Here is a 23,773-nt window from a genome sequence, read left to right as displayed (position 1 = left end):
GCACACCCAGAACCTCCTACCCAGTGCCTCCCCTGGCTGTACTCTCTGCCCAGCAGGGTTCCTCCTTTCCCTTTTTTCAGGGTTGTGCTCAATAATCCCTTCTTCTGACCAGCCTACCTACCTGTCAGCCTCCTATGTACTATCAAAGTTTTCCCTATCCTTCCCTGGGTATTTGTTTTGTTATTTGGGTTATTTGTTTTGCTAAGCACACACTGTGTTCTAGCATTCTGCATATTTCACATCTATCTCTTTTGTCTCCCCCATAAAATGTACTTCCAAAAGCAGGGCTTTCTGACTATCTTGTGTGCACTGCTCTGTCTCTAATACCTAGGACAGTGCTGAGCACACAGTAGATGTTACAGAATACATTTATACAAACATTACCTTACAAGACAGTTACTATTACTAACCTCCTTTCAGAAGATTGTTTTTAAAAAGCACAGAATCGGAGAGGTTAAGTAACTTGCCCAGGGTCATGCAGCTCTAAGGGTCAAAGCTAAGATTCAAGCCTAACAGGTTCTGGAGACTAAGATAGTAATCTTGCCAGCTTCCAAAAGGAAGAAAAGTTGTGCTGAAACAGAGACAGGAAGTGTGATAAGTAAGTTCTCCTGATCACATCTTCCATTTGTATCTTATGGAAACAGCTTAGTTTTTTTCCCTGGGTTTTTCTACTATCAGCTTCCCATGGCCCACATATGTATGTGTCTTTCTTTCAGTGGTATGGGGGTCCTGGTTCAACCATGTGAAAGGCTGGTGGAAGAAGAAAGACAGCCACCCCATTCTTTATCTTTTCTATGAAGATATGATGAAAGTAAGAATAATATTTGAATTTTAATTTCACAGTATTTTGTCTCAGAGTTAGAGTTCCATGACAGAAAAGAAGGCAAGTCATACTTGAAAGTTTATCTATGTAAAATATTTTGCATGTCAACTCCAACTTCTCCAACCACCTTGCCATGTAGCATACGAAATTCCACACAAAATACCTTATATATGGTTTTCCATAGTAGGCAGCCTGCTTCCTCCTGCAGTCTCACTGCACTCTGGAGTCGATTCCTACCTCATCCAAAAGCATAGAAGACATGTCCTTTTGGAGCCAGTTTTCTTCCTCTCTAGGTCTCTAGATTCCTCCTTCCAAAATCTCTACCTCCCACCATAACTTGCTCTGACTTCTGAGGAAAAGAATTAAGAACCCTAACAGGAAAGAACTAGTGAGGAAGAATATAGCTGATTTGATTTGTATGCTTTCTTAAAATACTAAAATTTTGTCATTTTAAACAAAAGATCTTCATCAGCAACATCTTTTGCATGTGCAATTCCTGATTCAAATCTGTCTCATAAGTTTCTATGTAAAATAAATAATTATGGCACAGTGTTCCTGACTGGTCTCCAAGCCTTGATTTAGGACTGGGTTCAATAACCAACTTGTGTCCTTCACTGACCATGGCTTCTATTTCCTCTTTCCCCTCTGGGTAGACAGAATCCTGGCTTCTTTCCTTCTATCTATTCAGGTAATGTCAAAGTTCCTCTTTCTGTTTGTCCTTGCTCTATACAGCTTTGTAGGTGCTAGCACAGCCCTCACCTCCCCCAGCCCTGTGTCTGTGCCAGGGAGCAAAGGAGCAGCACGGGCTGGGCAAGCTAGGCAAGAAGGACAAACATGAGACAGAACTGCTAGTGAGGAGAGAGGAGGCCTGCAAGGCGAGCCTGGAGATCTCCAAACCAGGTGACTCTCACACCAAACTGAACCCCTCCTCTTCACTTCTGGATGAGGTGGGAACTTATCTCAGAGAGTAAGGGGCTTTTGTGAGGTCTATCTGCCAAGAGGTCTTCCCAGGAGGCCCACAGTCAGGAATAAGCTCAGATGTAGAGTCAGGAGACATCAAAAGCAGCAACAGAGACAAAACGGCACCATGCTGCTTTTGTGCCATGCCAGAGCAGTGAGGATGCCATATATTTTTGTTTCTCCAATCAGAAGGAGGAAATACAGCTTGCTTATTTTGAAAGATACCCACCTCTTCTCCCAAGTACCTTCTTTTTTTATTTACTTATTACTATTATTATTTCAATAGTTTTGGGGAAACATGTGTGTTGTTACATGGATAAGTTCTCTGTGTGTGATTTCTGAGATTTTGGTGCACCCATCACCCAAGCAGGGTACACTGCACCCAATGTGTAATCTTCTATCCCTCACCTCCTCCCACACTTCTGCCCAAGTGCCCATAGTCCTTTATATCATTCTTATGCCTTTGCATCCTCATAGTTTAGCTCCCACTTATAAATGAGAACACACCATGTTTGGTTTTTCATTCCTGAGTTACTTCTAATGGTCTCCAGGCCGGGTGCAGTGGCTCACGCCTGTAATCCCAGCACTTTCAGAGCCTGAGGCGGGCAGATCACGAAGACAGGAGATTGAGATCATCCTGGCTAGCACTGTGAAACCTTGTCTCTACAAAAAATACAAAAAATTAGCCAGGTGTGGTGGTGGGTGACTGTAGTCCCAGCTACTCAGGAAGTTGAGGCAGGAGAATGGTGTGAACCCCGGGAGGTGGAACTTGCAGCAAGCCAAAATTGCGCCACTGCATTCCAGCCTGGGCAACAGAGTGAGACTCTGTCTCAAAATATAAATAAATAAATAAAAAGGAATAATAGTCACCAACTGCATCCAGGTTGCTGTGAATACCATTACTTCATTTCTGTTTATAGCTGAGTAGTAGTCCATGATATATACATCACATTTATCCACTCATTGGTTGATAAGCATTTAGGCCTTTTCCATATTTTTGCAGTTGCAAATTGTGCTGTTATAAACATGCATGTGCAAGTGTCTTTTTCATATAATGACTTCATTTCCTCTGGGTAGATATCCAGTAGAGTTTTACTAGTTTGCTGGATCAAGTGGTAGCTCTACTTTTAGTTCTTTAAGGACTCCCCATACTGTCTTCCATAGTGGTTGTACTAGTTTACATTCACACCAGCAGTGTAAAACTGTTTCCTTTTTACCATATCCATGCCAACATCTATCATTTTTTAATTTTTTAATCATGGTCATTCTTGCAGGAATAAGGTGGTATCACATTGTAATTTTATTTGCATTTTCCTAATAATTAGTGATGTGCATTTTCATATGTTGGTTGGCCATGTGTATATCTTATTTTGAGAATTGTCTATTCATGTCCTTAGACCACTTTTTGATGGGTTTGTTTCTTCTTGCTGATTTCTTTGAGTTCCTTGTCAATTCTGGATATTACTCCTGTATCAGATGCATAGTTTGTTAATATTTTCTCCCACACTGTGGGTTGTCTGTTAACTCTGCTGATTATTTCTTTTGCTGTGCAGAAGCTTTTTAGTTTAATTAATTCCCGTCTATTTATCTTTGTTTTTGTTGTGTTTGCTTCTAGGGTGTCTTGGCCATAAACTCTTTGCCTAGGCCAATGTCTAGAAGAGATTTTCCAATGTTATCTTCTATAACTTTTATGGTTTCAGGTCTTAGATTTAAGTCTTTGATCCATCTTGAGTTGATTTTTGTATAAGGTTAAAAATGAGAATCCAGTTTCATTCTTCTATATGTGGCTTGCCAATTATCCCAGCACCATTTGTTGAATAGGATGCCCTTTCCCCACTTTATGTTTTTGTTTGCCTTGTCAAAGGCCAGTTGGCTGTAAGTATTTCACTTTATTTCTGAGTTTTCTATTCTGTTCCATTGGTCTATGTGCCTGTTTTTATACAATACCATGCTGTTTTGGTAACTATAGATTTGTAGTATAGTTTAAAGTTGGGTAATGTGATGTCTCCAGATATGTTCTTTTTGCTTAGGCTTGCTTTGGCTATGCAAGCTCCTTTTTTGTTCCATATAAGTTTTACAATTGTTTTTTCTAGTTCTGTATAAAATAATGACAGTTGGGCACAGACACTCATGCCTATAATCCCAACACTTTGGGAGGCCAAGGCGGGTCAGGAGTTCAAGACCAACCTGGTCAACATGGTGAAACCCCATCTCTACTAAAAATACAAAATTAGCTGGCCATGGTGGCACATGCCTGTAATCCCAGCTACTCAAGAGGCTGAGGCAGGAGAATCACTTGAACCCGGGAGGTGGAGGTTGCGGTGAGCCAAGATCACGCCATTGCACTCCAGCCTAGACGAGAGTGAGACTCTGTCTCAAAAAAAAAAAAAAAAAAAAAAAAAAAAGATGGTATTTTGATGGGAATTGCATTGAATTTATAGATTGCTTTTGGCAGTATGGTCATTTTCACAATATTGATCCTACCCATCCGTCAGCATGGGGTGTGCTTCTATTTGTTTGTGTCATCTATGATTTCTTTCACAAGTTTTTTGTAGTTTTCCTTGTAGAGTATTTCACCTCTTTAATTAGGCATATTACTAAGTATTTTATTTTTTGCAGCTATTGTAAAGGGGGTTGAGTTCTTGATTTGATTCTTAGCTTGGTCACTGTTGGTGTATAGCAGTGCTACTAATTTGTGTACATTGATTTTGTATCCTGAAACTTTACTGAATTCATTCATCAGATCTAGGAGCTTTTTGGATGAGTCTTTAGGGTTTTCTAGGTATGCAGTCATGTTACTGGAAAACAGCAACATTTTGACTTCCTCTTTACCAATTTGGATGCCCTTTATTTCTTTCTCTTGTCTGGCTAGGACTTCCAGTACTATGTTGAATAGAAGTGGTGAAAGTGGGCAACATTTTCTTCTTCCAGTTCTCAGGAAAAATACTTTCATCTTTCCCCTATTCAGTATAACGCTGGCTGTGGGCTTGTCCTAGATGGCTTTTACTATCTTAAGGTACGTCCCTTCAATGCTGATTTTGCTGAGGGTTTTGATCATAAAGGGGTACTGGATTTTGTCAAAGGCTTTTCCTGAATCTATTGAGATGATCGTATGATTTTTGTTTTTACTTCTATTTATGTGGTGTATCACATTTATTCACTTGCATGGCAGAATGGCCATCATTACAAAGTCAGGAAACAACAGATGCTGGAGAGGTTGTGGAAAAACAGGAACACTTTTACACTGTTGGTGGAAGTGTAAATTAGTTCAACTATTGTGGAAGACAGTGTGGCGATTCCTCAAGGATCTAGAACTAGCAATCACATTACTGGGAATATACCCAAAGGATTATAAATCATTCTATGCCTCCCTGGTATGAACCCCACTTGATCATGGTGTATTATCTTTTTGATATGCTGTGGGATTCAGTTAGCTAGTATTTTGTTGAATATTTTTGCATCTATGTTCACGAGGGATATTGGTCTGTAATTTTTTTTGTTATGTCCTTTCCTGGCTTTTATATTAGGATAATACTGGCTTCACGGAGTCATTTAGGGAGGACTGCCTCTTTCTCTATCTTTCGAATAGTTTCAATAAGATTGGTGCCAATTCTTCTTTGAATGTCTCATAGAATTCAGCTCTTAATTCATCTGTTCCTAGACTTTTTTGTTGGCAATTTTTTAATACTGTTTCAATGTCACTACTTGCTATTGGTCTGCTCAGAGTTTCTATTTCTTCCTGGTTTAATCTAGGAGAGTTATATACTTCCAGGAACTTATCCATCTCTTCTAGGTTTGCTAGTTTGTGTGCTTAAAGGTGTTCATAGTAGTCTTAAATTATCTTTTCTATTTTTGTGATATTGGTTGTAATATCTCCCATTTTCTAATTGAGCTTATTTTGATCTTCTCTCTTTTCTTGATTAATCTCACTAATGGTCTATTGATTTTATCATTTCAAAGAATGAGCTTTTTGTTTCATTTATCTTTTTTGTTTTAATATCATTTAGTTCTGCCCTGGTCTTGGTCATTTCTTTTCTTCTCCTGGGTTTGGATTTGGTTTGTTCTGTTTTCTCTAGTTCCTTGAGGTGTGAGTTTACATTTTCTATTTGTGCTCTTTCAGACATTTTGATGTAGGCATTTAATACTATGAACTTTCCTCTTAGCTCCACTTTGGCTGTATACCAGAGGTTTTGGTTGGTCATGTCACTATTATCATTTTATTCAAATAATTTTTTAATTTCCATCTTGATTTCATTGTTGACCCAAGGATCATTCAAGAAAAGAGTATTTAATTTCCATGTATTCGTATAGCTTTGCGGATTCCTTTTGAAGTTAATTTCCAGTTTTATTCCACTTGATCTGAGAGATTGATATGATTTCAGTTTTCTTAAATTTATTGAGGCTTATTTTGTGGCCTATTACAAGGTCTGTCTTGGAGAATGTTTCATGTGCTGATAAAAAGAATTTATATTCTGCAGTTGTTGCATAGAATGTCCTGTAAATGTCTGTTAAGTCTATTTGTTCTAGGATATAGTTTAAATCCATTGTTTGTTTGTTGATTTTCTGTCTTGATGACCTGTCTAGTGCTGTCAGTGGAGTATTGAAGTCCCCCACTACTATTGTGTTGCCATTTATCTCATTTCTCAGGTCCAGTAGTGATTGCTTTATAAAATTGGGAGCTCCAGTGTTAGGTGCATATATATTTAGGTTTGTGATATTTTCCTATTTGGCTAGTCCTTTCAGGATTGTATACTGTCCCTTTTGTCTTCTTTTATTATTATCATACTTTAACTTCTGGGTTACATATGCAGAACATGCAGTTTTGTTATATAGAAATACATGTGCCATGGTGGTTTGCCGCACCCATCAACCCATCACCTACATTAGGTATTTCTCCTGATGTTATCCCTCCCCAAGCCCCCACACCCACGGGCCCTAGTGTGTGATGATCCCCTCCCTGTGTCTCATGTGTTCTCATTGTTCAACTCCCACTTATGAATGAGAACAGACAGTGTTTGGTTTTTTGATCTTGTGATAGTTTGCTGCGAATGATGGTTTCCGGCTTTATCCATGTCCCTGCAAAGGACATGAACTCATTCTTTTTTATGGCTGCATAGGATTCCATGGTGTATATGTGCCACATTTTCTTAATCCATTCGATCACTGATGGACATTTGGGTTGGTTCCAAGTCTTTGCTATTGGAATAGTGCCACAATAAACACATGTATGCATGTGTATTTATCATAGAATGATTTATAATCCTTTGGGTATATTCCCAGTAATGTGATTGCTAGTTCTAGATCCTTGAGGAATCGCCACACTGTCTTCCACAATAGTTGAACTAATTTACACTTCCACCAACAGTGTAAAAGTGTTCCTGTTTTTCCACAACCTCTCCAGCATCTGTTGTTTCCTGACTTTGTAATGATGGCCATTCTAACTGGCACAAGATGGTATCTCATTGTGGTTTTGATTTGCATTTCTCTAATGACCAGTGATGATGAGCACTTTTTCATATGTCTGTTGACTGCAGAAATGCCTTCTTTTGAGAAGTGTCTGTTCATATCCTTTGCCCATTTTTTGATGGGGTTGTTTGCTTTTTCCTTATAAATTTTTTTTTAAGTTATTTGTAGATTCTGGATATTAGCCCTTTGTCAGATCAATAGATTGCAAAAATTTTCTCCCATTCTGTGGGTTACCTGCTCACTCTGATGATAGTTTCTTTTGCTGTGCAGAAGCTCTTTAGTTTAATTAGATCCCATGTGCCAATTTTGGCTTTTGTTGTCATTGCTTTTGGTGTTTTAGATATGAAGGCTTTGTCCATGCCTATGTCCTGAATGGTATTGGCCTGGTTTTCTTCTAGGATTTTTATGGTCCTAGGTCTTATGTTTAAGTCTTTGATCCATCTTGAGTTGATTTTTGTATAAGGTGTAAGGAAGGGGTCTAGTTTCAGTTTTCTGCATATGGCTAGCCAGTTTTCCCAACAGCATTTATTAAATAGGGAATCTTTTCCCCATTGCTTGTGTGTGTCAAGTTTGTCAAAGATCAGATGGTGGCAGATGTGTGATGTTATTTCTGAGCCCTCCGTTAGGTTCCATTGGTCTATATATCTATTTTGGTACCAGTACCATGATGTATTGGTTACTGTAGCCTTGTAGTAAAGTTTGAAGTCAGGTCGCGTGATGCCTCCAGCTTTGTTCTTCTTGTGAAGGATTGTCTTGGCTATACAGGCTCTTTTTTGGTTCCATATGAAGTTTAAAGTAGTTTTTTTTCCAATTTTGTGAAGAAAGTCAGTGGTAGTTTGATGGGAATAGCATTGAATCTATAAATTACTTTGGGCAATAAGGCCATTTTCACGAGATTGGTTCTTCCTATACATCAGCATGGAATGTTCTTCCATTTGTTTGTGTCCTCTTTTATTTTGTTGAGCAGTGGTTTGTAGTTCTCCTTGAAGACGTCCTTCATATCCCTTGTAAGTTGTATTCCTAGGTATTTTATTCTCTTTGAAGCAATTGTGAATGGGAGTTCACTCATGATTTGGCTCTCTGTTTGTCTGTTATTGGTGTATAGGAATGCTTGTGATTTTTGCACATTGATTTTGTATCCTGAGACTTTGCTGAAGTTGCCTATCAGCCTGAAGAGATTTGGGGCTGAGATGATGGGGTTTTCTAAATATACAATCATGTCATCTGCAAACAGAGACAATTTAACTTCCTTTCTTCCTATTTGAATGCCATTTATTGCTTTCTCTTGCCTGATTGCCCTGGGCAGAACTTCCAATACTATGTTGAATAGGAGTGGTGAGAGAGGGCATCCTTGACTTGTGCCAGTTTTCAAACGGAATGTTTCCAGTTTTTGCCCATTCAGTATGATATTGGCTGTGGGCTTGTCATAAATAGCTCTTATTATGTTGAGATACATTGCATCAATACCTAGTTTTTTGGGAGTTTTTAGCACAAAAGGCTATTAAATTTTGTCAAAGGCCTTTTCTGCATCTATTGAGATAATCATGTGGATTTTGTCATTGGTTCCGTTTATGTGATGGATTACATTTATTCATTTGCATATGTGGAACCAGCCTTGCAGCCCAGGGATGAAGCCGACTTGATCATGGTGGATAAGCTTTTTGATGTGCTGCTGGATTTGGTTTGCCAGTATTTTATTGAGGATTTTTGCATCAATGTTCATCAGAGATATTGGCCTAAAATTCTCTTCTTTTGTTGTGTCTCTGCCAGGCTTTGGTATCAGGATGATAATGGCCTCATAAAATGAGTTAGGGAGGATTCCCTCTTTTTCCATTGGTCGAATAGTTTCAGAAGGAATAGTACCAGCTCCTCTTTGTACCTCTGGTAGAATTCAGCAGTGAATCTGTCTGGTTCTGGACTTTTTTTGGTTGGTAGACTATTAATTATTGCCTCAATTTCAGAACCTGTTATTGGTCTATTCAGAGACTCACCTTCTTCCCGGTTTAGTCTTGGAAGGGTGTATGTATCTGGGAATTTGTCTATTTCTTCTAGATTTTCTAGTTTATTTGCATAGTGGTGTTTATAGTATTCTCTGACAGCAGTTTGTATTTCTGTGGGATTGGTGGTGATATCCCCTTTATCATTTTTTATTGCGTCTATTTGATTCTTCTCTCTTTTCTTCTTTATTACTCTTGCAATTGGTCTATTTTGTTGATCTTTTCAAAAAACCAGCTCCTGGATTCATTGATTTTTTTGAAGGGTTTTGTGCCTCTATCTCCTTCAGTTCTGCTCTGATCTTAGTTATTTCTTGTCTTCTGTTAGCTTTCGAATTTCTTTGCTCTTGCTTCTCTAGTTCTTTCAATTGTAATGTTAGGGTGTCAAATTTATATCTCTCCTGCTTTTTCTTATGGGCATTTAGTGCACTATAAATTTCCCTCTATACACTGCTTTAAATGTGTCTGAGATTGTGGTACGTTGTGTTTTTGTTCTCATTGGTTTCAAAGAACAGCTTTATTTTTGCCTTTATTTTGTTATTTACCCAGTAGTCATTTAGGAACAGGTTGTTCAGTTTCCATGTAGTTGTGCAGTTTTGAGTGAGTTTCTTAATCCTGAGTTCTAATTTGATTGCACTGTGGTCTAAGAGACAGTTTGTTGTGATTTCTGTTCTTTTACATTTGCTGAGGAATGTTTTACTTCCAATTATGTGCTCAATTTTAGAATAAGTGTGATGTGATGCTGAGAAGAATGTATATTCTGCTGATTTGGGGTGGAGAGTTGTGTAGATGTCTCTTAGGTCTGCTTGGTCCAGAGCTACGTTCAAGTCCTGGATATCCTTGTCAATTTTCTGTCTTGTTGATCTGTCCAATATTGACAGTGGGGTGTTAAAGTCCCCCATTATTATTGTGTGGGAGTGTAAGTCTCTTTGTAGGTCTGTAAGAACTTGCTTTATGAATCTGGATGCTCCTGTATTGGGTGCATATATGTTTAGGATAGTTAGCTCTTCTTGTTGAATTGATCCATTTACCATTATGTAATGGCCTTCTTTGTCTCTTTTGATCTTTGATGGCTTAAAGTATGTTTTATCAGAGACCAGGATTGCAATGCCCTGCATTTTTTTTGCTTTCCATTTGCTTGGTAAATATTCCTCCATCCCTTTATTTTGAGCCTATGTGTGTCTTTGCACATGAGATGGGTCTCCTGAATACAGCACACCAATGAGTCTTGACTCTTTATCCAGTTTGCCAGTCTGTGTCTTTTAACTGGGGCATTTAGCCCATTTACATTTAAGGTTAATATTTTTATGTGTGAATTTGATCCTGTCATTATGATGCTAGCTGATTATTTTGCCTGTTAATTGATGCAGTTTCTTCATAGCAACAATGGTCTTTATAATCTGGCATGTTTTTTCAGTGGCTGGTACCGGTTGTTCCTATCCATGTTTACTGCTTACTTCAGGAGCTCTTGTAAGGCCGGCCTAGTGATGACAAAATCTCTCAGCATTTCCTTGTCTGTAAAGGATTTTATTTCTCCTTCACTGGGGAAGTTCTCCTGGATAATATCCTGAAGAGTGTTTTCTAACTTGGTTCCATTCTCCCGGTCACTTTCAGGTACACCAAGCAAACGTAGACTTGGTCTTTTCACATAGTCCCATATTTCTTGGAGGCTTTGTTCATTTCTTTTCACTCTTTTTTCTCTAATCTTGTCTTCTCACTTTATTCCATTTGATCTTCAATCACTGATATCCTTTCTTCCATTTGATCAAATTGGCTACTGAAGCTTGTGTATGCTTCACTAAGTTCTTGTACTGTGGTTTTCAGCTCCGTCAGGTCATTTAAGCTCTTTTCTGCACTGTTTATTATAGTTAGCCATTCATCTAACCTTTTTTCAAGAATTTTCACTTCCTTGCAATGGGTTAGAACATGCTCCTTTAGCTTGGAGAAGTTTGTTATTGCCCACCTTCTGAAGCCTACTTCTCTCAACTCATCAAACTCATTCTCTGTCCAGTTTTCTTCCCTTGCTAGTGAGGAGCTGTGATACTTTGGAGGAGAAGAGGCCTTCTGGTTTTTGGAATTTTCTAACAGGCCCCTTAGCTGCAGGTCTGTTGAAGTTTGCTGGAGGTCCACTCCAGACCCTGTTTGCCTAGGTATCACCAGTGGAGGCTGAAGGACAGCAAATATTGCTGCCTGATCCTTCTTCTGGAAGCTTCATCCCAGAGGGGCACCTGCCTGTATAAGGTGTCTGTCGGCCCCTACTGGGAGGTTTCTCCCAGTCAGGCTACATGGGACTCAGGGACCCACTTGAGGAGGCAGTCTGTCCATTATTGGAGCTCGAACACGATGCTGGGAGATCCACTCCTCCTTCAGAGCTGTTAGACAGGGATGTTTAAGTCTGGATAAGCTGTCTGCTGCCTTTTGTTCAGATATGCCCTACCCCCAGAGGTGGAATCTAGAGAGGTATTAGGCCTTGCTGAGCTGTGGTGGGCTCCACCCAGTTCGAGCTTCCCTGCCACTTTGTTTACACTGTGAGCATGGAATTATCTACTCAAGCCTCATCAATGGTGGATGCCCCTCCCCCCACCAAGCTACCACGTCCCAGGTCAATCTCAGACTGCTGCGCTAGCAGCAAACACGGCTCCATGAGTGTGGGAGCTGCCAAGCCAGGCACAGGAGGGGATCTCCTGGTCTGCTGGTTGCAAAGACAGTGGGAAAATTGCAGTATTTGGGCAGGAGTGTACCGCTCCTCCAGGTACAGTCACTCATGGCTTCCCATGGCTAGGAAAGGGAAATCCCCTGACCCCTTGCACTTCCTGGGTGAGGTGACACCCTGCCCTGCTTCAGCTCACCTTCCGTGAGCTGCACCCACTGTCCAACCAGTCCCCATGAGATGAACCAGGTACCTCAGTTGGAAATGCAGAAATCACCCATCTTCTGCATCGATCTCACTGGGAGCTGTAGACCAGAGCTGTTCCTATTTGACCATCTTCCCTTTTGTCTTTTTTAACTGTTGTTGCTTTAAAGTCTGTTTTGTCCAATATAAGAATAGCTACTCCTGCTCACTTTTGGTTTCCATTTTCATGGATTATCTTTCTCCACCCCCTTACCTTAAGTTTATATGAGTCTCTATGTGTTAGGTGAGTCTCTTGAAGACAGGAGATATGTGGTTGGTGGATTTTTATCCATTCTGCCATTCTGTATCTTGTAAGTGGAGCCTGTAGGTCATTTACATTCAATGTCTGTAATGAGATTTGAGGTGCCGTTCTATTCATGATGCTAGTTGTTGCCTGAATACTTTGGGCTTTTTTCACTGTGTTATTGTTTTATAGGTCCTGTGAGGTTTATGCCTTAAGGAGGTTCTATTTTTGCGTATTTTAAGGTTTTGTTTCAAGATTTAGAACTCCTTTTGGCATGTCTTGCAGAGCTTGCCAGCACTCTGCAAGCGCTGAATTCCCTGAGCATTTGTTTGTCTGAAAAAGAGTTTATCTCTCCTTCATTACAAAGCTAGTTTTGTTAGATACAAAGTTCTTGGCTGTTAATTATATTGTTTAAGGAGGCTAAAGGTAGGACCCCAATCCCTTCTGGTTTGCAAGGTTTCTGCTGAGAAATCTGCATTAATCCAATAGGTTTTTCTATATAGGTTAACTGATGTTTTTGATTCACAGCTCTTAAGATTCTAGCCGGGCATGGTGGCTTATGCCTGTAATCCCAGCACTTTGGGAGGCCAAGGCGGGTGGATCACCTGAGGTTTGGAGTTCAAGACCAGCCTGACCAACATGGAGAAACCCCATCTCTACTAAAAATGCAAAAGTAGTGGGGAGTGGTGGTGCATGCCTGTAATCCCAGCTACTTGGAAGGCTGAGGCAGGAAGGAGAATCGCTTGAACCTGGGAGGTGTAGGTTGCGATGACCCAAGATCATGCCATTCATTGCACTCTAGCCTGAGCGACAAGAGCAAAAGACCATATCAAAAAAAAAAAAAAAAAAATCGTTACTTTGTCTGGACTTTAGATAACCTGATGACTATGTACCTGGGTGAAGATCTTTTTCACAATGAATTTCCTAGGTATTCTTTGAGCTTCTTGTATTTGGATGTCCAGATCTCTAGCAAGACCAGGGAAATTTTTCTCGATTATTCTCTTAAATAACTTTCCCAAACTGTTAGATTTATCTTCTTCAGGAACACCAATTATTCTTATTTTTGTTTAACATAATCCCAAATTTCTTGAAGGCTTTGTTCATTTTTTGGTTCTTTTTTGTCTCTGTTGAATGGGGTTAATTCAAAAGCCTTGCCTTCAAGTTCTGAACTACTTTTTTCTACTTGTTCAATTCTATTGTTGAAATTTGCCAGTATATTTTCCATTTCTCTAAGTGTGTCTTTCATTTCCAGAAGTTCTGATTGTCTTTTCCCTATGATATCTATTTCTCTGGAGACTTTTTCATTCATATCCTCTAATTTTTTAAATATCTTTAAATTGGTTTTTATCTTTCTCTGGTATCTTCTTGAGTAGCTTAATAATCAATCTTCTGAATTCTTTTTCTGGTAATTCAGAGATTTCTTCTTGGTTTGGATTCATTGCTGGAGAACTAGTGTGATCTTTTAGGGATGTTACAGAACCTCGTTTTGTCATACTACCAGAAATACTTTTCTGGTTCCTTCTCATTTGGGTAGACTCTTTCAGTGGAAAGATCTGGAATCCAAGGACTGTTGTTCAGATTCTTTTGTCCCACAGGGTAACTCCTTGATGTGGTGCTCTCCCTGCTTTTCCTCTAAGATTAGGGCTTTCTGAGAGCCATACTGCAGTGATTGTTATTGCCCTTCTGGGCCTAACCACCGAATAGAGTTACCAGGCTATGGGCTGACACTGGGGAGTGTCTGCAGAGAGTCCTGTGATGTCATCCATCTTCAGGTGTCTCAGCAATGGATACCAGCACCTATTGTGATGGAGGTGGCAAGGGAGTGAAATGAACTCTGTAGGAGTCCTTGTTCGTAGTTTTGTTTAGTGCACTGGTTTTCTTGAATGCTGGTTATTCTAGCAATGAAGTTGCCACATGGAAAGACTCAAGACTTCTGGTTAGCCAGGGTGATGTGGGCAGTGGAATTAGCTATTGTTTTTTCTCCTTCTTTGGAGCAGGGTTGTTCTGTTATGAGTTGCTATAATGACTTGAGTATCATGGCCTCCAGCCAGGAGGTAGACCTTTCAAGAGACCACCAGCTGCAGCAGTAGAAAGGCAATATAATCTTGCCCTACGTCTTCCAGGATGAGTACTTGAGTTTCTCAGGTGATAGAGCTCCCAAGAGTTTGTGTCTTTTCTCTTCAGAATTTTTCAGCTGTCTTGTGATGTTTTTCCCAAATAAGTTCTTATCTGCTAACAATGAAAGTGAGTAAAATATTATACTTCCCAGTAAAACATTAAACTTCCCAGATGAAACCGTTCTCAGCATGTCCCCTTAACATCAGCTACAGCACAGGAACAAACACACTTGTTTGCATATCACTGCACTTTAAGATTGCCATATTTGTTGAATTGACATTTACAGATCTGCATATGTTAATAAGCAAAGCATTTCAAAATTACTTTTAAACATAAACTGACATTGTTTAAAATATTTTAACCATTATTCCCATAATTCTTTAAGGTTTGACTGTTGTTATATTTTTTCCTTTGTTAGAGAGCTCTCTTCTTCTACTCTCCCCAACAGGATCCAAAACGTGAAATTAGAAAGATAATGGAATTCCTTGGGAAGAACCTAAAAGAAGAGATTTTAGACAAAATTGTCTATAACACTTCATTTGATGTAATGAAAAAGAACCCCATGACCAACTACATAAATGAAATTAAAATGAATCATAATCTCTCTCCATTCTTGAGAAAAGGTGATGTATAGTTGCTTTCTCTTTCTTCTGACAACAGAATAAACAATATCAATTTATCAATGTCTTCCCACGTTCAAGCTAGTTGAAACCACTGTTTACAGTGTTTCCTGAAGTGAGTTGTTCAAAGCTTTATTCTGAGAGCATGTGCTTCGCCATCAGAGAAGTGTGGGACACTACACACCTTGCCCTACACCCTTTGAAGCATATTATAGTTTCTGCAAGGAAACTGGTTTAACTCTGCATAACTCAAAGCTTCAAAAATATATGTGACCAAAAACTCTTTCTCCAGTAAAGCCTATTAATCTCCATGAAACAAGTGTTCCTCCCAATATATTCTGGGAGATAGTGGCAAATGTTGTTGGCCGTAGGAGTCAGAGGGTGGCGCTTCGAGTGCTACTCAGTCTGTGTCATCTCACAGAATGGCCAAGGTAGGACTATGAGTCATCATTGTCAGAGGCTAGCCAGAACAGGATTCAGCCTCCAGCCCATTGAGCACCCTTCACTATCCAATGGTTGGCTCCTTAAATGAAGACAAATTTTGTTTCATTCTCTTTATTTTGGTAACTTTTAAAAAAATTATCTAGTACCTTTTTTTAAAAAAGTAAGCAAAAATCCAAGGCTTATTGGAGAAGTATCCACTCCAATTTAATCAATTAGCCTAGTTTTCTTTTAAACCAACTGGTAAGTGATGTGATGGTATTACTCATAGACAATTAAGCAAATTTACATAGCACACATGAAAATTACGTTATACAGCTCAAAGTGCCTAAATAGATTCAATACTATGGGGCAAATAGAAGAAAAATAGCTTGCTGTCAGCTGTCTGACAATTTTTGGCTGTTGAAGCCAAAAAAAAAATTGAATACTCTATTGCATAAGTATAAAACAAAGTTAGCCAATCCTACCATTCCTTCATATTCTATTACTTTAATTTAATGATATGTTTACAGCAATGAGAATTTAGATAGGAAAGGAGAATTCTTAGTTGTGTTCAACTGAGAATTTTGCCTGAACTAGAGGCACAGATGGAAGGAGCATATGATACTCTGAGAATGTGGTCATTCGGTGACCTCTGAAGAGAGGGTAAGAAAATTAGGTCTCACTAACTTGAATAGAATGTTAGATGTATTGAGGTTTAAGAAAGTGCTGGTACAGTAGAGAAGTGCAGATAATTAGGGAACCTGTGATCTAGAGTTCAGGCTTTACTGAAACACAAAACTTGCTATTTACAAATACCTCACCTATGAAATGGAGTAATCATACCTGTGACCTCTTTTCTCATTTCAATGTCAGCAGGACAATGTGTTAATATCTATATAAGCAATCTAAGTATTGAGAGGCATGAGATTATCTAAATCCAAAATAGTCAAAGTTTATGAAAATATCATTGAATATGCTCTACATTACTCTTTGCAGGAGTTGTGGGAGATTGGAAAAATCAGTTCACTGAAGCTCAGAACAAGCAATTTAATGAATATCATGAGAAAAATATGGCTGACACTTCACTGTCATTTTGCATGGGACTCAAATAAAAACAGCGAGAGGATAAAACTTATTCTCTCCCTAGCCTCTGCAAAGTGAAAAAGAAATCTGTTTCCAAATACCACTAATGGTTTGTCTGACTCAGTGTAAGAGTTTTTAAACAAAGGCATGAACATTCTTTATCCTTGAATTTCTGATCTGCTTTTTGGATTACCCACAATCCGACTTGTTATGTAATTATTATGCTTTGTGTTTTTCTCCCTTCTCCACAGATTTTTAGGGTTTAGGTGAATTTCAACATCTCAACATGTAATATACATAAAACATATTTAATCATTTCTGTTCCATGTATATATTCTCCTTCTGTATTTTCTTATAGTTTTATTTGAATTAAAACATCTATTTCATTACTTGCAAGAGTTTTATGCAATATAATCTTACTTAGCAAAAATTTCAGCCCCATTCATTTGAAAACAGACATATTTTGAGCACCTTTTTCATGCCAGGCAATGGGCAGCACCAAAAGATGATAAGAATAAGATCCTTACCCCTAAGAAATGCACAGCCTAATAAAAGATCACAGCATGAGCACAGCTATTATTACCAGGTAAGCACTACACTAAACTGTTGGTGCAGAGGGATCAAAGAGGAGAATAAACAAAGTTGTATGGCATGGAGTCCCAGGAAAGCAACAGTGGAAATTAAGATATGCAGCCTTGGATATTTTTCAACAGTCCATGCTCCGGCCTCAAAGCACACATTCCACATTCAGCACAGTCAACATTCATGTCTCCTCTTCCTCAAGAGTTCAAGTTTGCCCTACTTAATAGCTTACTTTTAAAAACCTTAGGGACACCCATTTCAGGGGTCTCTCCTGAGACCCAGAAATCCTTTAAGGCCCAATGAAGTAAGTCTCCAGTGACAAAACCCAAAGGCAGCAAGAAGCAGAGCAATATTTAGGAAAAAGAGAATGTAGTTCTATCATTTCCCCCAACCCCTGTGTCAGAGGTGTGTAAACCAGGGCGACTGCATCTTGAATAGGGGCTGGGTAAAATGAGGCAGAGACCTGCTGAGGCATTCTGAGTCACAGGATGAGATAGGAGATTGGTACAAGATACAGGTCATAAAGTCCTTACTGATAAAACAGCTTGCAGTAAAGAAGCCGGCTGAAACCCACTAAAAGCAACATGGCCACGAGAGTGACCTCTGGTCATCCTCACTACTACATTCCCACCAGCGCCATGACAGTTTACAAATGCCATGGCAACATCAGGAAGTTACCCTATTGGTCTAAAAAGGGGAGGCATGAATAATCCACCCATTGTTTAGCATGTAATCAAGAAATAACCATAAAAATGGGCAACCAGCAGTTGTTGGCCCTGCTCTATGGAGTAGCCATTCTTTATTCCTTTGCTGTCTTAATAAACTTGCTTTCACTTTATTCTATGGACTCGCCCTGAATTCTTTCTTGTGCAACATCCAAGAACCCTCTCTGGGGGTCTGGATCAATACCCCTTTCCTGTAACATCTTTCTGGCAACCATGGAAGCGACAATAGTGCCGAAACTTCTGACTCAATGACTTAACTTTTGGTAAGTGATGGGCTCCAGTAAAACCTTTCTGGCTAACCTTAAAGGGATGATACTGAGAAGACCCCTCCTATCCAAAGGAAATAGACTGCAGCACTGATTGACCAACTTTGGATAAGTGGTGGAGTAGCTAGGTAAAGGATGGGATTGGGTTAGAGGCCCAACTTAGGGGAGTTAGAGTCTCTCCTAAGACAGAGCGGGTTAGAGACTGTTCTTAAAAGGCATGGACACTTGACTGACCTTGGGTTAGAGGCCCAATTTAGGGGTTTAGAGGTCCCTCTTGGTAAAGTCCCTTTCAGCTAAGAACAGGCTTGGCACTATGGGATGTTAACTGCTATTCTCTTCGAATTAATCTGCCCTGCACTGCTTGATAATGGTTATAGGTGACAGGACTAGGCATGGACAGGACCATTGGACATGGAGAGCTTTTTCCTCCCTAAAAGACGAAACTTGAGAGCTAATGGGTGTTGCAGGAAGTCAGGGACCCCAAACGGAGGGACAGGCTGAAGCCACAGCAGAAGAACATAAATTGTGAAGATTTCATGGACATTTATTAGTTCCCCAAATTAATACTTTTATAATTTATTATGCCTGTATTTACTGCAATCTCTGAACATAAATTGTGAAGATTTCATGGACACTTAAGCTGAGGAGGATGAATGTCACCTCAGGACCCTGTGATGATTGTGTTAACTGCACAAATTGTTTGTAGAGCATGTGTGTTTGAACAACATGAAATCTGGGCATCTTGCAAAAAGAACAGGATAACAGCAATGTTCAGGGAACAAGAGAGGTAACTTTGAACTGGCCGCCGGTGAGCCAGACGGAACAGAGCTATATTTCTCCTCTTTCAAAAGCAAATAGGAGAAATATCACTGAATTCTTTTTTTCAGCAAGGAACATCCCTGAGAAAGAGAATGTGCCCTGAGGATAGGCCTATGAACAGCCCCCTCAAGGTGTGCATCTTTTATGGTCGAAGCCGAAGGGATGAAATAAGCCTCGGTCTCCTGTAGCGCTCCCAGGCTTATTAGGAAGAGGAAAATTCCCACCTAATAAATTTTGGTCAGACAGGTTATCTGCTCTCAAACCCTGTTTCCTGATAAGATGTTATCAACAACAATGCGTGCCCAAAACTTCATTAGCAATTTTAATTTTGCCCCATCCGGTGGTCCTGTGACCTTGGTCCTGTGACCTCGCCCTGCCTCCATTTGTTTTGTGATATTTTATTACCTTGTGAAGTATGTGATCTCTGTAACCCACACCCTATTCATGCACTCCCTCCTCTTTTGAAAATCGCTAATAAAAACTTGCTGGTTTTACAGCTCAGGGAACATCATGGATCCTGCCAATATGTGATGTCTCCCCTGGACATCCAGCTTTAAATTTCTCTCTCTTAAGCTCTTTCCCTTTATTTCTCAAACCAGCCGACACCTAGGAAATAGAAGAGAACCCACGTTAAACATTGGGAGCGGGATCTCCCAATAAATGGGACTGCTGGAAAAGATCCCTTTGCTACTGTACTAACAAGCAGCTGCCTGAACTTTTCAGTGTCAGCTGCAATGGATGGGTCTTTTCTCTGGCCGTCCTGAGTGCCTTGCCTTCCCCACTCTGCCTCAGGCAATGCTTTCCTCTTACTCAGTATCTCTCTTTCTCTCTCTCTCTCTTTCTCTGTATAAACTGGTTGAATAAATGGAAAAAAAAAATCACTGGTTATTTCCTGTAATATTTTAATTAATGGGAAAAAGGACTTATGAGGCTAGTCTTAAGCTGCAGTGAATTTGGTGTGCTTTTTGTGTCTTTCTGTGTTCTATAATAGAGAGGAGTACCTTGTGATAGAATGTGGGCTTAGGACACCTGTAAGCCCACTTTTCAAGATGGCCCAGCAAACTGATCAGTTACAAACTTTGCTGCAGATCCCTGAAAACACTGTATGAGGTTTCCCTCTTGTCTTGTATGTCCTTGGGAGCTTGCCCTTGTAACCATGTGGCCATGCTTTCTCTTTTTACAATGGTAGCCCAGGTCCAGGGTACAATTCTTGGCTTAGAGGATGATCCTTTATCTTTTGTCTGTGTATTTATACGTATTATCTGTGTGATGTTTATATATGAAAGAGTTTTAATTAATTGCTTTATATAATAATAATATCTTAAATGAAATATTTTGTCAGAAAAGTAAAAAGTGTAATGCCTTTTGGTCCATGTGACTTAAGTAATCTTTGGGAAATAAAGACAGTTTTAAAGATTATTGGTAAAATATAAATATCTTCAAAAATGTAAACATTTGGTCTAAATTTTTCAGGTCAGATATTAAGTTTATTAAATGCTTTCAGGTCACAAACTGCTTATTTGACTTTAAAAACTTGTTCAATTTATTTGGGAGCATTGAAGTCTAGATAAGACCTTGGAACATGTGGATTATCCATGGTCCCTAGCTATGCAAAGAAAGTTATAAAGAAATTTATTATTGGGGGAACCCGCCCCCAATATTTCAACATAGGTTCTTCCTATTTTCCATAAGTGTCGGCCAGCTGAGAAAGAGAGACAGTACAAAAAAGGAATTTTACAGCTGGGCCACCAGGGGTAACATCACATATTGGTAGGACTGTGATGCCCACCTGAGTCTCAGACCAGGATGTTTTTATTAAGGCTTTCAAAAGGGGAGGGGGTGTAAGAACAGGGAGTAGGTACAAAGATCACATACTCCAAAGGGCAAAAAGCAGAACTACTAATAAGGGTGTAACAAAGATCACATGCTTCTGAGGTAACAGGACAAAGGGAAAAAGCAGAACCACTGATAAGGGTCTATGTTCAGCAGTGCACATATTGTCTTGATAAACATCTTAAACAACAGAAAACAGGGTTCGAGAGCAGAGAACTGGTCTGACCACAAATTTACCAGGGCAGAGTTTTTCCTCTCCCTAGTAAGCCTGAGGGTACTGCAGGAGACCAGGGCATATCTCAGTCCTTATCTCAACAGACATTCCCAGAGTGGCCATTTATAGACCTCCCCCCAGGAATGCATTCCTTTTCCAGGGTATTAATATTAATATTCCTTGCTAGGAAAAGAATTTAGTGATATCTCTCCTACTTGCACATCTGTTTATAGGCTCTCTGCAAGAAGAAAAATATAGCTTTTTTTGCCCAACCCCTCAGGCAGTCAGACCTTATGGTTGTCTTCCCTTGTTCCCTAAAAATCGCTGTTACTCTGTTCTTTTTCAAGGTGCACTGATTTCATATTGTTCAAACACAAATATTTTACAATCAATTGGTACAGTTAACACAATTATCACAATGGTCCTGAGGTGATGTACATCCTCAGCTTCCGAAGATAACAGGATTAAGAGATTAAAGTAAAGACAGGCATAAGAAATTGTAAAAGTATTATTTGGGAACTGTTAAATGTCCATGAAATCTTCACAATTTATGTTTCTCTGCTGCAGCTCCAGCCAGTCCCTCTGTTTGGGGTCCCTGACTTCCTGCAACAATTTATATAAGAAAAGATCTTGTATGGTAAATTCTTGTCCTAAAGTAAAATGACTGGTTGTTTAAAAAGAGGGATGTTTACACAAGTCAGAAAGTCTAAATATATCTTACATGGTCTGTGTAAGTCATAAAAGAATTTATGAAAGGGAATTTACGCAAAAATGCCCAACTTAATGATTAGGCCTCCTAAATGCTTCAAAAATGCCACTATGACTCTTAACAGTACAACTTGCATGCTTTACAGCTAGGTAAGGGACACATGGAGTTAGATGCTGGAAAGAATAGGCTTTGTCTGCACTTTTGCCTGGTGTGTCCTAGGCTAGACTCCACAGCTAGTACATAATTAAAATCCCAAACTTACCAAGGTTTCCACCAAAAGTAAAAGTTGCTAAGAGTTAATGTTGTAACATGTAATTGAGACTACTGAAGAAACAATTCTACGTGCAAGGCATGTAAGGAAAGTAGAATACACTAATACTTTTGGTAGAAGATTATAAGAAGGCATGGGAATGTGGAATTTTTTTTTTTTTTTTTTTTTTTTTTTTGCCTAAAGGGTTAAAGGATTGTTTTAAGTCAAGATATAGCTAAAGCTTTTACCAAGTTGTGGAAGATTTGTGAAAAATTAATCTTGTAAAAGAAATTCTGTGTGTGAACATATTGGCTACAGTTAAAGGGGTATTCTTCAGTTTTTCTGTAATTCAACATTGGAACAAAAGCACAACCGGTTTTTCTTAGAGCAAAAACCTGCTTATGATATAGTCTTTAACAAAAAATTGTAAAAGATTATAAAGGTTTATAAAAATCTTACCCTATGGTCAAATTAATTAAAATTGGATACTTTTGTCTCTAAGGTTTTATTAAGAATTGGGTTAGACATCAATAATGCACTAATGTAACCGTGACATTTGGCTTATTTTGTATAAAAATCATACAGGAAACACTGTCAAATATGAAATGGTGTTTGGCTTTCTTTGGGCTATATTTGCATAAATATGTTATTGGTATGTACTCCAAAATTATAAGAAACACTTATAATTCTAATATGACAGCATAAGTTATTAATAATTGATGCATTAAATCATTGTATGCCACAGAGGTAAGCCAAATTTCTTTGTCAATCGTGTTTTTGACTGTGGCTATTCTAAGATGTTTTGTCATCCACAGACAATTGTCTTGTTTTGATCCTCTTTAAAAGGTGGTTTATAATCAGCTATGGGACTCTAACAGGTGTTCTTGAAGGCAGGTGTCTGATAACTTTGAAGACTGTGACATTAGAATAGAGGGAAAACTTTCAAGACTCATGGAAAGCTCAAATGTTCATGAATATCAAGCAGAACAGGAGTTAACTGCATAAAGAAGTCTGAAGTAATCTTTTTATATTTGCTTAAAACTTTGCTAATCTCTTCTTTTGTTTTTCAGAGTCAATAAAACTTTTCTTTTGAGCTATTTATAGCTCATAGCAATTGAATAAAGTATATACCTGTGAAAAAAATTTGGAGCATATTTATTTCTCTCCAACTAATTTCTCTAGAATTTGAAAACTATTTGTGAGTATTCTTAATTTATGGTAATATAGTTATTTGCATAAGTGCAATAAGAATATGTTTTCATTTGTAACAGGACACAATTAGAGAAATTGGTTATTTTACAAGGCTTTGACTAGAATTGTGTGCTCTCCATTAAGGAATCAAACTTGACTTGTAAAGTCAATAAAAGGTTTTTGGGGAACTGGCCTCATACTTTGCCTACACAGGCCCTGTACAGGTTTTCTGACTGATAGTAAGTAAAGAATGTTGCTTTCTAACAGGTCCAGGTTGCCCAGGTTATCTTGAGACCTCAGGAGGAGACGAATTTATTCAATTCATAAGTATTTGAGGGTACAAACCCATGGCAGGGCTCAGCTTTAAAGTATTATCTGAGATTCCTTCCATGGAACAGAGTTCCATCAAAGCCAATTTACAAAAAGCTTATGTAGAAAACAATTATTCTTGCTGCACTGTATGCAAATAATCAGGACAAGTATAATAAATCAAATTGCTCTTGCTACGGTATGTCTTTGTAAAAATGGGAAACTAGAGAAAGAAATTATGTTCCAAGAAT

General features: G+C 38.9%; 2 protein-coding genes across 2 annotated transcripts in view; both read left to right on the top strand.

Annotated features, from left to right (window-relative positions):
- Window positions 1-16,653, top strand: part of LOC126933448 (sulfotransferase 1C4-like) — a 30,422-nt gene extending 13,769 nt beyond the window's left edge. The window contains exons 5-7 of the mRNA XM_050753164.1: window positions 717-811; window positions 14,947-15,121; window positions 16,538-16,653. Of these exons, the coding sequence (XP_050609121.1) occupies window positions 717-811; window positions 14,947-15,121; window positions 16,538-16,653 (386 nt within the window). The remainder of the gene's footprint in view (window positions 1-716; window positions 812-14,946; window positions 15,122-16,537) is intronic.
- GCC2 (GRIP and coiled-coil domain containing 2) overlaps window positions 1-23,773 on the top strand; it is a 673,733-nt gene that overhangs the window by 429,165 nt on the left and 220,795 nt on the right. The gene's annotated exons all lie outside the window — the stretch shown is intronic.

Source organism: Macaca thibetana, chromosome 13, assembly GCF_024542745.1.
Source record: "Macaca thibetana thibetana isolate TM-01 chromosome 13, ASM2454274v1, whole genome shotgun sequence".
Taxonomy (NCBI): Eukaryota; Metazoa; Chordata; class Mammalia; order Primates; family Cercopithecidae; genus Macaca; species Macaca thibetana.
Note: the sequence above shows the minus strand (reverse complement) of the source record. Positions and strands in the feature narration are given on the sequence as shown.